This window comes from Selaginella moellendorffii, unplaced genomic scaffold, assembly GCF_000143415.4.
Source record: "Selaginella moellendorffii unplaced genomic scaffold, v1.0 SELMOscaffold_75, whole genome shotgun sequence".
Classification (NCBI taxonomy): domain Eukaryota; kingdom Viridiplantae; phylum Streptophyta; class Lycopodiopsida; order Selaginellales; family Selaginellaceae; genus Selaginella; species Selaginella moellendorffii.
In genome coordinates this window covers 500,450-515,583 of record NW_003314336.1, presented here as the reverse complement: position 1 = coordinate 515,583, position 15,134 = coordinate 500,450, and the positions used below count along the sequence as shown (strand labels likewise).

The following is a 15,134-nucleotide window of genomic DNA, read 5'->3' as shown; positions in this document are numbered from 1 at the left end:
CTTAAGATCTATCTATAGGAATTTCCCGACGAGCTGTGGCTGTGACACAGATGCCTTTGTCAGCACCTTGTTGAAGATGGAAGTGCCGTGTTTGACAGGCGTTCATTCCTCCGACTATGATCCAGGCCTACACTGAAAGAACGGCGAGCCGCGCATTGTATCCAAGCATCAAACTGTTCCATGACACAGTCGAAAAATCCAGCCTGTCGAACACTCCACGAGCGTCCACACTCGGCACGGGCTCAGCACACATGCGAATCAAAACCGCTCGGATTTTCACCGACTCAAACTTGATCACGCGTTTCTTCTCAGTCGCATCATCCAGTACGCTATCTTCTTCGGTTGCCAGGAGGGAGCAGGCCTTCAACGCAGCCACAATCGTTCGAGGATGGCTGACAGTAAATAGTTCTCATGCGTGAAAACAAATTGAGAGCGGAGCGCATGGCTGCATTGAAAGCTTGCGCTAGTTTGGATAGGCAAACTTGTCAAACTCCGTGCTTTAGAAGATGGGGCTATCGCTTTGGAACTCTTCTTTCGGACGGAGCTGAAAGGAGTCACGAGTGCTCATCCTTTCAACATGGTGACTTGTGAGGCAAACTCTTATTCCTGGTCTCCAGGAAATGATCGAAGACTCGTCTGGGGAGCCAAACGTAGAAGAACTTGACGAGGTAAGAAACACTTCTTAGTTTTCTCCTCTTGAGAAATGGATTTCCCTTGTTGTCACAGATCTCTCAAGGCGGCTTGTGACGGAGGAGGCAACCACTGTCGCTTCACTTTTAGATATTCTATGTTTTGTGCTTTTAATTACATGTACTTGCTAGGAGCTCAGAGGAATTTCGGGAACTCAAGATTATGTTATGTTAGAATATAGAAACCACAAACTAGATATATTCTAAGTATATGCTCTCTAGATCCATATTCTCCCAAATGACCTAAAAAACATGAGAGTGTTGTCAGAGCTGTAGCTCCCCTATCGTGGTGTTGGTAGGGACAGGGCAAAAGTATGTTGTACTACTGGTAGAAGTCACACATTCCAAGTCTGGATGCCGTTAATTACATTCTAGGGTGATGAGTTTATTTTCAATGTTCTTGCTCCTTGTTCTCTCATTTTCTTCGTCAGTTGTCCCAGTGGTCTCATGCCTCCAGCAAGACCCTCTAAAAACATGTATTAGTGACAAGTAGGAACGATTGTAATAGCATTATTAGCATTTTAGTGACTAGCTTTGTTGTCAGTCCACAAGAGACCCTGATAGTGCGGGTACCTGCACCAATCTTCCCTTTTGTTATCAAAACAACATTATAAAAGCACTAAAGTTCGTGATTGCTTTTGGAAAGTTTGATCTCCTTGAAAAAAGAGGAGTTTAGTTTTTTTGGCTACCGCTCAGTCTATTTTACTTTTGGATAAAGTTCAAAATCGGAGAACTAGAATGGATCACTAAAGATTTCTTACAGGTAGAAGGAAGCAGAGTAGCTCCGGTCCTTGCCCTCAGGCTGACCAGGTAGAAGATTTGATGTGCCTGGCAAATGCTGGCAGTGTGCTCCAGCAATCCATCTAGTATGGTGGTGCTTGAGGACAGGAGGCAGAAATGCCTGACGACAAGGGTGTTCTACTCAGTCCTACAAACCAGTCATGGAGAATCCTGGGGTGAGAAATTTGGTCCTCCCTCGCATCAGATGCCCATGTTCAGCAAAAAACTCCTAATTTGTATATTTTTAAATGTGTGTTGCATGCAGTAATATTTAGTTTGCTTAATAATAGTATTATTCCTAGTGGTAGTGAATGTACTTAGAATATGCTTGGATACTCTGGAATATTCTACTATTTAATTATTTATAATTTATAAACATTCTTAAACACTTTTTAGCATATTCTAATTTATTCTGAAAGTTGATATTTAATCTTGTGTTTATAAATTATAAACATGTTATAATCATAACCTTCCAATTGATCAATATAATTAATAAATAATAAGCATTATTATTAAGCAAACCAAGCTTTGCTGCATGCAATGCATAGCAAAATTTTAATCTAGTTGATCAAATGGATGTTTATAATTTATAAATGTGTTTATAAATTATAAATTCAAGATTAAATATAAATTAATAACAACTGTTAAATGGTAGAATATCCCAGAAAATTCAAGTATATTCTAGATATATTCATTACCCCTACAAGTTTAATTAAGCAAACCAAAAGTTCTGAAAAAATTGGCAACTATATATAAGGGCTTTTGACAAAAATTTCCATGAATCAGCAAGCTTGTATTTCTGGCAGGTCTGCCAAAAATCCCTCAATATCAAGAAACACATCATTGAATTCTTGAGGTTGCCCCCAGCAATTGGTTTGCACATCTCCACCTTGAACCCCACCAACAAACTCCTGACTAACTTGATCAGCAAACACTCCATCGCCAAGCTCGCTAGTTTGAGCAAACTCTTCTTGCACACAATCACCAACAGGCCCTTGACCCAAGCCTGGCAGAAGCTCCCAATAACTGTTTTGATCAAAAGCCTCGTGAGATAAAGGTTGGGCACAATCACCAACACCATGACCTTGCTCCCAATAAGTAGTTTGATCAAAACCCGCAACACAATCACCCATAACTTGAGATGGTTCTCCTACTTCCTGGACGACTGGAGTGATCTTGTCTCCCCCATGGCTCTTTAAAGTTCTCTTATTTCCACCGGTGGGCGATAGCGATACGTCCCTTACCTTGCCACCTTGTGTCCATTTTCCCTTGCACGACCTACAAACGTAGCGCGGCTGGTCACGCTTGCCAGTACTCTTCTCGTTGTTGTAGTAATCGAACCGCGTGTTGTAAGATTGGCACCTTGGGCACTGGTACACGTTGTCCGGAAGGTCGTGGTGCTCCCACACGCCGTACAAGTTTTGATCCCTCACCTCTTGGGCCGTGAGCTTGCAAGCCCTCTCGCTTCTCAGTCGACGCTTCTTTGTCAGCACCATGATACCATCGTCTTCTCTACTTCTCTTGCTTCCTCTCGCCATAGCTCGTATGACCCTAAAGGACTTGACCTTATTTATATATGCACTAAAGTAAAGGCTGGGTTAGCTTAAACATCGTAGATTCCGTGCGGTTTAAGGTAGTCTAGAGCGCTGAAAGATGCATAGCGTACTGGATGATGCGACTGAGAAGAAACGCGTGATCAAGTTTGAGTCGGTGAAAATCCGAGCGGTTGTGATTCGCATGTGTGCCGAGCCCGTGCCGAGTGTGCACGCTCGCGGAGTGTTCGACAGGGCACTGGATTTTTCGACTGTGTCATGGAACAGTTTGATGCTTGGATACGGAGCGCACGGGCTTGGTTCTCGAGTCGAGCTGTTTCCATTCATGGAACGATCCGTTTTCTCACCTTTGTGGCTGCGTTGAAAGCTTGCGCTAGTTTGGATAGGCAAACTTGTCAAACTCCGTGCTTTAGAAGATGGCATGGCGAGGTAAGAAACACTTCTTAGTTTTCTCCTCTTGAGAAATGGATTTCCCTTGTTGTCACAGATCTACAGAGATTGTGATACTAGGGTTCTCAAGGGGGCTTCTCACGGAGGAGGCAACCACTGTCGTTTCACTGTTTAGATATTCTATGTTTTGTGCTTTTAATAACATGTACTTGCCAACATTTATGAGGAGCTCAGAGGAATTTCGGGAACTCAAGCAAAGACACAGCGATCTGAGAGGAATTTCGCAAGCGAAGACTGAGCGGTTAGGAGAGTATGTGTGGCGAATTTGCCAAAAAAACCTTTTTTCAAGGAGATTAAACTTTCCAAAAGCACATAATCGCGACCTTTAGTGCTCTTGTAATGTTGTTTTGATAACAAAAGGGAAGATTGATGCAATGGTATTGCCAGTGGTCACTATCCGGGTCTCTTTGTGGGTGCAAGAAAAACATGGAAACTTGACAACAAAGCTAGTCAGTAAAATGCCAGTTATGCTATTACAATCGTTTCTACTTGTCACTAATACATGTTTTTGGAGGGTCTTGCTGTAGGCATGAGACCACTGGGACAACTGAAGAAGAGAATGAGAGAACAAGGAGCAAGAACATTTAAAATAAAATCATCACCCTAGAATGTAATTAACAGCATCCAGACTTGGAATGTGTGACTTCCACCAGTACTACAACATACTTTTAGGGGAGCTACAGCTGTGACAACACTTTCATGTAAGCAAGTGTTATTCATTTAGATTAATTTTATATTTATAATTTATAAGCTTTTTTAACCCTTTCTAGTATATTCTTTTTTATTCTATCATCTAATGGTTGATATACAATAAGATTAATCTTGTTTTTATAAATTACAAACATGCTTATAATTATAAAATTTATTTAATCAATTAGATTAATAAATAAGAATAACACTACTATTAAGAAAATCAAGCATTGTTACATATAATGTGTAGCAATGTTTTTTAGAAATATGGATCTAGAGAGCATATACTTAGAATATATCCACTTCTAAAGAAGATAAGCAAATTAAGCAATATTTTAGTTTGTGGTTTGAGCATATTCTAACATAACATAATCAGTTTATAATCCTTATTTTACTTTTGGATAAAGTTCAACACCCCCTCAATCGGAGAACTAAAATGGTGGCCAAGGACTGACTAGAACACCCTCGTCATCAGGCATTTCTGCTGCCTATCCTCAAGCACCACCATGCTAGATGGATTGCTGGAGCACACTGCCAGCATTTGCCAGGCACATCAAATCTACGAGGGCAAGGACCAGAGCTACTCTGCTTCCTTCTAACTGTAAGAAATCTTTGGTGATTGTACAAACCAGTCATGGAGAATCCATGAAGAAATTTGGTCCTCCCTTGCATCAGATGCCCATATTCAGCAAAAGCTCCTAATTTGTAAATATACTTGAAAATATTATATATATTTTAAAATGTGTTGTATGCAGCAATATTTAGTTTTCTTAATAATGGTATTATACTTAAAATATGCTTGGATACTCTGGGATTTTGGTTGTTATTCATTTAAATTAATCATGTATTTATAATTTATAAAAATTCCTAAACACTTTCTAGCATATTTTAGTTTATTCTAATAGTTGATATTTAATCTAGTGTTTATAAAATATAAAACATTTAATTTTAAATAAAAATAAAAATAAAATGAAAATATCTAACTTTAAATTTGATGATAAATGTTTGGAAAGTTGAAGTTGTTTCTTATTTTTAATTTATTTATGTGAAAATTGTATTTATGTACTTGTTGCCAACCTGCAAGCTAGTCTAAAGTAGTATAGATAATAATAAATAATATAATATATCTACAATGGTGGGGAGCATGTTCGGTTGCCATGCTTCTGGGAAATTTTTATTGATGTTTGCATGGGCAATGAGAGTTGGGCACAACAGCAAGGCTGGAAGAAGCACATTGCATATATATATATATATAAATCAATCTGTGTGTGCGCATGCAAAGTTTGCATCCATATTTTTACTTGGTAAGCTAAACCTGAATCATCATACGTTGCGAGTAAGATTGAGATGGAGGCCATATTGCATCTGTCACTAGTTTGATAGTGTTGCAAATGACTTTGCCCAAGTAAACGAGATCCAGATCACATGCTCCCCTTTTTTTTCACTCTAGAGCAATCTTTACACTTAGAACCATGATCACATGTAAACAGACCAAGATACCTATATATTGGCGATTAGGAGATCGAGCTCCAAAGAAAGAAGCATAGAAGGTTTCAATCTCTTTGCCTTGCCAACGAGGTAATCACGCGTTATCACGAGTTGAGGTTCTTACTGCCACAACACACGAAAACTCGAAATGTCTCGTGAGCTCTAAACGTAAAGATTAGATTAATTACTAAAGAATTATTTGAACTTATATTCTCCTCATATGTTCTACGTCTGTAAATTCCTAGACTTGTCACGGGGTTCGTCTGAGGAGAAGCGGTGCTCTCGGGAAAGAAAACAGTGAAGCTGGCGGCGAGACGCGACACGGGGGACAAGAGTCACTGTGAAAATCTGTGAACAAAAGATTAAAAATCCCCTGCCGCTTCAATAAGGTTGAAAAAGGAACAATTTACCCCTTGAATCTCGAGTTTTGAGGTGCGTACTGCGAAGAGAATCTCGCTGCTTTCTCGACGATTGTTAGTAGATTCTGTCAATGCGTGTTGCTTTTGTCCAGACGCTTTGTCCGGAATGATCAGAGGTTTTAAAATCTTTCTCTCTCTCTTCTATCCTATCCTTTTCGTTCTCTAATCGATCTTACTTCCAAGCTTGCAAGTTTGTCCTCGATCTGCTCTAAAAGATTCCTTCCAAGTGTTTCTCTTATTTGCTTGATCATAGCATGTTCGTTTGCTTGGTTTTCCAGCTTCTTTGCTTTGAGCGCAGCTTAGAAGAGTTTAGCAGTTTTCGCTTTCAGGACGGGTGGTGGGTCTCTCGTCGTGCATTTGTGGCGGCGTTAAGGCTTTTCCAGACTTGTGGATGGTGCCAGCCACGCCATAGCCAAGCCAGCACTCGCATACCAGGTTAAAGAGGTCCCCACCTACACTGTCACTGATAATAGATCGATCCATCGAGAGAGAGCAGTGGCATCCAAAGCCCTATCTATCAATCAATCCATCCATCCAAAGTTCTTTAAATGCTCCACCATGATCCCTTCCACTGATCTTGGATCTCGCCATGGTTACATGCTTCCTCCCGCGAGAGTTTTTGCATTGTGGGGTCACGCAAAACTTCCTTTTTAAACTTTTTTTTCTCGTCGCGAGTTGACTGCCCTGGAAGTTGAAAGGAGGAGGAGAGGATCGGAAGCTCTCTCGTCGTGGATAGCATAGATTTCTAGTGTTTTTTCTTCACACTTTCTCGTTGGATCCATGGCGGTGGTGGCGCTGTTGCATTGAGAGATCGAGAGCTTCTCTCGCTAATGGGTCATCGCGCAGGGATCCAAGAACACGATCTCTAGCGGAAAAGAGAGGATAGATTGATGGAAGCAAGACTGGATATGGTGGTGGTGGTGGTGGTGGTGTTCTTCCTTTCCCTGGCTTTACCGGTTGAGAGCTCCGATATTGTTCTTCCCTGGAACGATGATGTGCTGGGACTCATCGTCTTCAAGGCGGATCTTCACGACCCACGACGAGCGCTGGCCTCCTGGAGCGAGGATTCGGCGAGCCCGTGCAACTGGACCGGGATCCAGTGTAGCCCACAATCCGGGAGAGTCACCCAAGTCACGCTCGATGGCCTCGAGCTCTCGGGACCGCTGGGACGGGGCCTCCTCAAGCTCGACCACCTCCAGGTCCTCTCGCTCGCCAGGAACAATCTCTCCGGATCCATCTCTCCGCAGATTCGCGTGCTCAAATCCTTGCGAAACCTGAGCTTGAGCCACAACGCTCTCTCGGGTCCCCTCCCTGGAGCCAGCCTCGCCAGTTTGGAGCTCCTCTCCCTCCTCGACGTCTCCCAGAACTCTTTTTCCGGGAGCGTGCCACCCGAGCTCTTCGCCAATTGTTCCAAGTCCCTGAGGTACGTGTTTCTCTCCGGGAACCAGCTCGAGGGCGATCTCCCGGACTCCATCGCCAGCTGCGAGAGCTTGGAAGCTCTGGGAGCGTCCGAGAACCGGCTCTCGGGCTCCATCCCAGCCGGAGTTGGATCGCTGTCCCGGCTGAGCTCACTCGACCTCTCGCACAACTCGTTGAGCGGGGAGATCCCTCCGGAGCTTGGCCAGTGTCAAATGCTGGTGAGCTTGGATCTGAGCTATAACCTCCTGTCCGGAGAAATCCCGTCCTTCCTCGAGAGCTTGTCGCGGCTGGAAGTTCTTCGCTTGCCTGGGAACTCTTTCTCTGGTGGCGTGCCCGAGTGGATCGTCACTGGCTTTCCGGAGCTCCAGGAGCTCAACCTCGCGGAGAACGATCTGGGAGGGACGCTGCCATCTTCCATCGGCTCCATGAAGGCGCTGCGGAGGCTCTACCTCCACAACAACAATCTCCAAGGAGCTCTTCCGCCAACCTTGGGCGGATGCTTCAACCTCTCCACCATCGACTTGAGCAGCAACAACTTCTCCGGCGCCATCCCTGACGAGATCTTCGAGCTGGAGCTGGAAAGCTTGGCTCTCGCCATGAACAGCTTCTCTGGAGGCCTCCCCGCGGCTCTCTCGTCGTCAAACTCGTCCAGCGCTTGCAAAGTCATCCAGAGCTTGGATTTGTCGAGAAACTCTCTCGAGGGCGAGATCCCACCGCAGGTTTCCGGCTGCCAGCACTTGAGAAGCTTGAATCTGGGACAAAACGGGCTGTCGGGCAACATTCCGGAAGAACTCGTCGCTGGACTGTCCGAGCTGAGCAGCCTCGACCTCGGCAGTAACTTCCTCACAGGATACATCCCCAGAAGCTTTGGCGGCTCTCCATCGCTGGAAACTCTCAAGCTGGATGACAACGCTCTAGTTGGAATCATTCCTGAGGAGCTTGGAAACTGCTCCTCTCTGCGATACCTGTAAGTGTTCTTCGCGTTTGCCACCTAGACAGAGTTTCACGTAAGTTTCTTGTCCATGCAGGGATCTCTCGCAAAACAACTTAACTGGAGGAATACCCGTCGAGCTCGCCGATCTGAGCAGCCTCCAGAGCTTGGATCTATCATCAAACCATCTCACCGGACAGATCCCAACAAGCTTCGCCCAGCTCCAAAACCTCTCGCTCTTCAACGTCTCGCACAACTCTCTCGCCGGCCCCATTCCAAGCGATGGAGCTTTTCCACTGCTAGATCCGAGCTCCTTCGCTGGAAACGCTCATCTTTGCGGTGCCTCGCTCAGCATCGCCTGCCCCGCAATCCCAAAACCGATCGTCCTCAACCCAAACGCCACCACCACCCCAGACCCGATCATCTCATCCTCAGACCACCGTTCACCACCCTCGAGCAAGATCGTTCTCAGCGTCTCGGCCATCATCGCCATCTCGGCCGCCGCGGTGATAGCTCTCGGCATCGTCGTCGTCAGCCTCCTCAATCTTCGGAGCCATCCCAGGCCGCGAGCCAGCTTCTACGTCGTGGACAGCCTCCCTGGATCATCTCCCAGCGAAGATCTCGCCATTGGAAAGCTCGTCATGTTCACGGACGACTCGGACAGCCGCGACGAGGATCTCCTCCCGACCGCCCAGGCGCTGCTCAACAAGAACTCGGAGATCGGCCGAGGAGGCTTTGGAACCGTGTACAAGGCGACGCTGGCCGCGGGAAGAACAGTGGCGGTGAAGAAGCTGAGCGTTCCAGGAATGGTAGAAACGCAGGACGAGTTTGAGAAGCGCGTCCAGTTCCTCGGGAAGATCCAGCACGAGAACCTTGTCAACTTCCAGGGGTACTACTTCACTCCAAAGCTGCAGCTGCTCATCTACGACTTCGTCCCGAACGGAAACCTCCACTCCAAACTCCACGAGCAATCTGTTCTTCCGTGGGAGCTCCGCTTCAAGGTGGCGCTGGGAGCCGCGCAGGGCCTCTGCTACCTCCACCACAAGTGTCGGCCGCGGGTGATCCACTACAACTTCAAGTCGAGCAACGTTCTCCTGGACGATGGCTTCAACGCGCGGGTGTCCGACTATGGCCTGGCCAAGCTGCTTCACTCGAGGGACCGCTTCGTTGTCATGAACAAGCTCCAGAGCTCGCTGGGATACCTGGCACCGGAGTGTGGCTGCGAGAGCTTCAAGGTGACGGAGAAGTGCGATGTCTATGGCTTCGGGGTCGTGCTGCTCGAGCTCATCACTGGGAAGCCGCCGGTGGAGTATCTCGAGAACGATGTAGTGATCCTGTGTGACTTTGTGAGATCGCTGGCGGACGATGGCAAGCCGCTGCTGTGCGTGGACCCGAAAATGGTGGTGTATCCCGAGGAGGAGGTGATGACGCTGATCAAGCTGGGGCTGGTTTGCACGTCACCGGTGCCTGCTAACAGGCCGTCAATGACTGAGGTCGTCCAGATCTTGGAGCTCATCAAGCCGCTTGCTGATAACAGGAGCTAGTTCTTCACGAGGATCGCAAAGAGCGAAGTCTAAACTTTCCTGCTTGGCTGAGCTTCCTTAAAGAGGAAAAAGAAGAAGTTTTACGGTTTTCCATCGACGAGGTTACAAAGAACCGAGGTTTTTTCCACCCTTCTAGAAAGCACTCCAAAATTCTCCAGCAAAATAAGAAGCAGCAGCCGCGACTGATGGTGGTCACAGACCTTCGAAGTACCGCAAGTGATCATCAAATGTTTCCGCGTGTCTGATCTTGGTTATGGATCCGTCGTCTTCGATCTACAATTTTCATTTTTTGTCACACACTGATAGGGAGAAACCAAAGAGGACATACCCAGTACTCTGGTGGCCGCATTTTCAAGTTGTAAGTCGATGCCATACTCATGCAGTACGCTCCGGCGTCGTGAACAACGATTCCATCGCCCTGTCGCAAGGTTTTAGATCACCACGGAAAGAAAACCTTATATGAACATCTTACTCTCTTTGGAGTTGGAAGCTCTCTATTCTTTCCCAGGAAATCGGCCGACTCACAGACAGGCCCCACAACGTCGTAAGTTTTCACTTCAGCGTCGGATCCAGCGGGAGCTACGAGCTCAATGTGCTGCGTCAAATAAAGAGTTAATAAAAAGGAAGTGCAAATGGAATGGCTGGACACTTACCTGGTACGCGTCGTATAAGCTGGGACGAATCAACTCAGACATGCTACCATCAATCACAATGAAGTTCTTGTTGCCATTAGTTTTGACCCCCGTCACGCGGTTAACCAGCGCTGCCGCGTTCGCAACGAGCGATCTTCCAGGTTCCATGATCAAAGTCAGACCTCTAGAAACCACCAGATCACGAACCTAAAGGTGCATCTTTGAGTCAATACTCTGGAATGATCTAAGCTAGAAACAGTTACCGTGTCAACCAAATCCCTTGGTGTTGGCAGAACGGCCCCGGTATGATAATAATCGATGCCCAGACCACCTCCAATGTTGAGATACTTTAAATCAAAACCTTGAGACTTGATCTCATCCATGTACTGGACCATGAGCAATGCAGCATCCCGGAAGATATTCACCTGTGGAACGCACTTACGTAAGAGAAAGAGAAAAAAAGAAATGCTTGCCTTCGTGATGGTCGAGCCTAAATGGCAGTGCGCACCAACAAGCTTCACCTCATTGGGATGCTGTTTTATCTCATCCAAAAACCACTGGAGCTTCTCGTTGCGAATGCCAAACTTGGAGTTTTTGTTGCCTGTCGCGACATAAGGATGAACCTGAAAGAAACATTGAGCGCGAGCACGCTAGATGAAATTGAAACACCACTCACTTGTGGATCAACGTCAGGATTGATGCGTAGTAAAACCCTGACGCACTTGTTGGCAATCTTCCCAGCTTCGACTATGTGAGCGAGATCAAACTCGCTATCAATGTTGACGAGCACATCGTTCTGTGCAGCAAGCACCAACTCTTCGGGAAGTTTTCCATTTCCATTAAACACGCACCTGATGAAAAAAAAAAAAGAGTTATTCCTCGAGTATGTCTTGGAAGGAAAAAGAAAATAAAAAACTTTACCTGGTGGGATCAAAGCCAGCATGCAATGCAAGCCTAAGCTCATTTCCACTGACGAGCACAGCACCACTGCCCAAGCTCCGGAAATGCTCGAGGATTTTCACATTGTTGTTGGCCTTGATAGCATAGCCAACGATGGAGCTAATGCCCTGCAATGCCGACTGATACGCCAAGAAATTCCGGCTAAGCTGGGGCTTACTGTACAGATAGAATGGCCGCTTCTCGGGCACCGATTCCATCACGTCTTGCACCCTGCGATCCTCGCAGTAGAGGAATCCATCGCCTTTGGCCGTAAACGCCCTGGATGCTGATTCAAGCGAGCCGGATCGCTTGCTCTCGGCGCCAACACGCTCCGACACAGCCGATCTGATAGTAGTGAGCCTGCGCCGCGTCGAGAAACGCACGGCCGACCTGGAAATGCCGACGATCTCTCCCAATCCCGCGCTCTTCCCCAATGCGGCTCCAATTGGAGCTCGAGAGCTTCTCGTCGCCATCTAAACCCTAGAATAAACCCTAATCAGAGGTATCTCCGACCTTTTAAAGGTCTAGAATAGAAAAAGTTTCTACCTTTAACCCCGCCAAACTAGGGCAATTAAAAAATTGGCGCCAAGGATTGGGAGGATTAGGGTTAGGGCTAGCGGGCTCCAGCGTAGATGTTAGAGAGCAATGCGTAGGCGCCCGTGCGGCCGGGCGCGATCTTCATCAGCATTTGCGCGACGCGCCTCCCTCTCTCGAAATCGCCGTGAGTTCTACACGAACTGAGCAGCGCCATTCCATTGAAAGCCCTCTCCTCTTGGGGCGTTCGCAGCACCAGATCCTCGGCCTCGCCCAGCCAACCCGCGCGGCCCAGCAGATCGATCATACACCCGTAGTGCTCCGGCAGCGGCACAATCCCGTGGTCCTCGATCATGAGCACCATGTAATCGCAGCCCCGATCGGCGAGCCCGGCATGGCCGCACGCCGCGATCACGCTCTGGAACGTGATCGTGTTGGCCAGGAATCCCTCGTTCTGGAGCTCCTGGAAGAGATCCAGGCTCTCGAGGAATCGGCCATTGCTCGCGTGCGCGGCGATGAGCGCGTTCCAAGAGATCGTGTTGCGATGCGAGAGATTGGCGAAGATGGCGATGGAATCGGCGAGGCTGCCGCATTTCCCATACATGTTGAGGAGCGCGGTGCCCAAGAACACACCGCGATCTCTCCCACTCTCGGCGATCAAGCCGTGTACGAATCGCCCCTCGCCCAGCGAGCTCTGCCCCACGAAGCAATCCAGCATCGCCGCGAATGTGATCTCGTCTGGCCGCGATCCCTCGCCCAGCATCCGCCGGAAGAGCTCCATCGCCTCGATAGCCAGCCCCTGCGCCGCCATCGCGCCCAGCATCGCGTTCCAGGAGATCGCGCTCTTGCTCTCCAATCGATCGAAGATCTGTGATGCGCGATCCAAGAGGCCAAACTGGGCGAACATGTAGCACAGCGCGGTGCCCACGCGATCGTCGCTCTCGCAGCCACAGCCGCGGATTCGAGCCAAGATCTCCTCGCCATCACGAATGCTTCCGGCATTCGCGCAAGCGTCAATCGCGGCCACAAACGCGATGGCGTCGGGCTTGATCCTCATCTCCCGGAAGAGCTCCAGCGCCGCGGCGTGATCGCCACGATCGGAGTAGCCCCCCAGCATCGTCGTCCACAGCACCACATCCTCCTCCTTGCCTCGATCATCGCGGATCCGATCGAAGAGCTCGCGCGCTCGATCGATCCGGCCACACTTGCTATACATCCTCACGATCGCAGTGCCCAGCACGAGGTTGATCGAGAGCCCAGTGGCGACGATTCGATCGTGCGCGGCCTCTCCCTCTCGCAGCTTTGCGATCTCTCCGCAAGCATCCAGCAGCGTCGCGAAGGTGGTGGAATTTGGATCACACTGCGCCTCCAGGTCCATGGATCGGAAGAGCTGGATCGCGTCGCTGGATCGGGAATTCTGGGCGTAGCCCGCCAGCATCGCGTTCCAGGAGATGGTGTTCTTAACGTCCCCAGCCATGGAATCGAAGATCTTTCTCGCCTCGTCGACGCTGCCACACTTGCTGTACATGGTGATAAGCGCGGTGGAGAGAACTACGTCTCGATCGATCAATCGTTGCTCGGCAGCGCAGGAATGGATGGTTTTGCCTGGTCGCAGCTTGCCCAAGATCGAGCAGCCATTGAGGCTGTTGATGAAAGTCACCTGGAATTGGGTCAAACGAGAAAGTCATCACGGAAGATCAGGAACACAAGCGCACCTTTTGTGGGCGAATGCCTTCCAGCTGCATTTGATCGAGGAGCTGGAGTGATTTGGTCGGGAATCCATGGTGGATGTAGGCCGCGATCATGATGTTCCAGGTGACCAAGCTCTTCTCGGGCATTCTCGCGAAGATCCGGCAGGCCTGGGGGAGATCTCCACACTTGTTATACATGTTGACGAGCGTTGACGCCACGGCCACATCGGTCTCTATCTCGTTGACCCCGGCGAAGCTCGCGTGGATGGATTTTCCCTGCTCTAGATCCCGCGTTTCGCTACACGCCGAGATCGCAACCACGAAGCTCGTCTTGTCCGGCCGCGATGATCCATCCTGTTGCATCTGCCAGAAGAGCCTCAGCGAGATCTTCCACTGCCGCTCACGATTGCAAGCCTTCATCAGCGTCGTCCAGGAAATTCCATCCTGGGACTCCATCGCCGCAAAGAAATCCATGGCCTCGCGCAAGAATCCCCCGGCCGTGGCGTAGAGATTAAGGAGGGAATTGGCGAGGACGAGGTCGCCTCCAAACCCTCGCTCTGTGGCTCGATCGAAGATCCTCCGGCCCTGGATCGCGTCTCCGAGCGCGACGCAGAGATTTACGGCCGCCGCGAAGGTGATCCTGGTGGGAAGAACCCCGCACTGCTGCATCGCATGGAAGAGATCGAGCGCCTCGCGGTGTTGCCCGCGCTGGGCAAATGCCGAGATCATCGTTGTCCATAGCCCGGTGTCGTCGAGATCGAACTGGCGGAGGAGCTGCCGCGCGTCGTAGAGGCTGCCAAGCCGGAGATACATGTGAATCACATAGCTCGCCAAGAACTCGTCCCTGTCTAGCCCGTCCCTCACAAGATCGGCGTGGATCGATCGGCCTTCCACCAATCTGCGGCAATTCACGAGCTGGTGGCGGTAGAGCGTGATCGCATTCACCGATGACGCCGCTGCTGGCGCTGCGATCAAGATCCTCCCCAGGAAATACTGGCCTCCGTGAGAGAGCGACGACGCTACCGCCATAATCCCGGGCCGATCGAACGATCCGCGAGTGCGAATCACTCAGATCCTCGCCCGCGCCATCGCGATCGATCGATCGGTAGAACATTACCGCGTAGAAGGCCGCGCTCCCATTCTTCCCTGGATTTCAAAAAGATGCCCAGGCACATACCGTCATAGAGCGTAGCAGAATATCTCCAGAGCAAGCAGAATATGCCTTTTCGGCGGGATATTCTGCTAGATCTGGCCCAAAAAGGGCTCACCCAAGGCGATGGCGATGGCGCTGGAGGAGGATTGCGACAGTAGAGAGGAGGCAAGGTAATGGTGTGACACGCTAGCTAGCGGGAGATCCCGGGGGACTCTTTGATCC

At 49.0% G+C, this 15,134-nt stretch overlaps 3 protein-coding genes across 3 annotated transcripts; 1 reads left to right on the top strand and 2 right to left on the bottom strand.

Annotated features, from left to right (window-relative positions):
- The first annotated feature begins 6,318 nt into the window (after positions 1 to 6,318).
- Positions 6,319 to 9,970, top strand: LOC112341073 (probable LRR receptor-like serine/threonine-protein kinase IRK). Its single transcript, XM_024660536.1, has 2 exons — positions 6,319 to 8,455; positions 8,517 to 9,970. The coding sequence occupies exons 1-2, from the start codon at positions 6,960 to 6,962 to the stop codon at positions 9,961 to 9,963; spliced, it is 2,943 nt and encodes a 980-aa protein (XP_024516304.1). The 5' UTR covers positions 6,319 to 6,959; the 3' UTR covers positions 9,964 to 9,970.
- A 50-nt stretch (positions 9,971 to 10,020) lies between these two features.
- LOC9660416 (diaminopimelate decarboxylase 2, chloroplastic) lies at positions 10,021 to 12,031 on the bottom strand. Its single transcript, XM_024660538.1, has 8 exons — positions 11,517 to 12,031; positions 11,272 to 11,446; positions 11,069 to 11,218; positions 10,859 to 11,020; positions 10,617 to 10,802; positions 10,436 to 10,558; positions 10,292 to 10,381; positions 10,021 to 10,236 (listed from the first exon to the last, which is right to left on the bottom strand). The coding sequence occupies exons 1-8, from the start codon at positions 12,005 to 12,007 to the stop codon at positions 10,156 to 10,158; spliced, it is 1,458 nt and encodes a 485-aa protein (XP_024516306.1). The 5' UTR covers positions 12,008 to 12,031; the 3' UTR covers positions 10,021 to 10,155.
- Positions 12,032 to 12,077: 46 nt separating this feature from the next.
- Positions 12,078 to 14,942, bottom strand: LOC9662564 (pentatricopeptide repeat-containing protein At2g13600). Its single transcript, XM_024660537.1, has 2 exons — positions 13,784 to 14,942; positions 12,078 to 13,728 (listed from the first exon to the last, which is right to left on the bottom strand). The coding sequence occupies exons 1-2, from the start codon at positions 14,786 to 14,788 to the stop codon at positions 12,148 to 12,150; spliced, it is 2,586 nt and encodes an 861-aa protein (XP_024516305.1). The 5' UTR covers positions 14,789 to 14,942; the 3' UTR covers positions 12,078 to 12,147.
- Between the last annotated feature and the right edge of the window lie 192 nt (positions 14,943 to 15,134).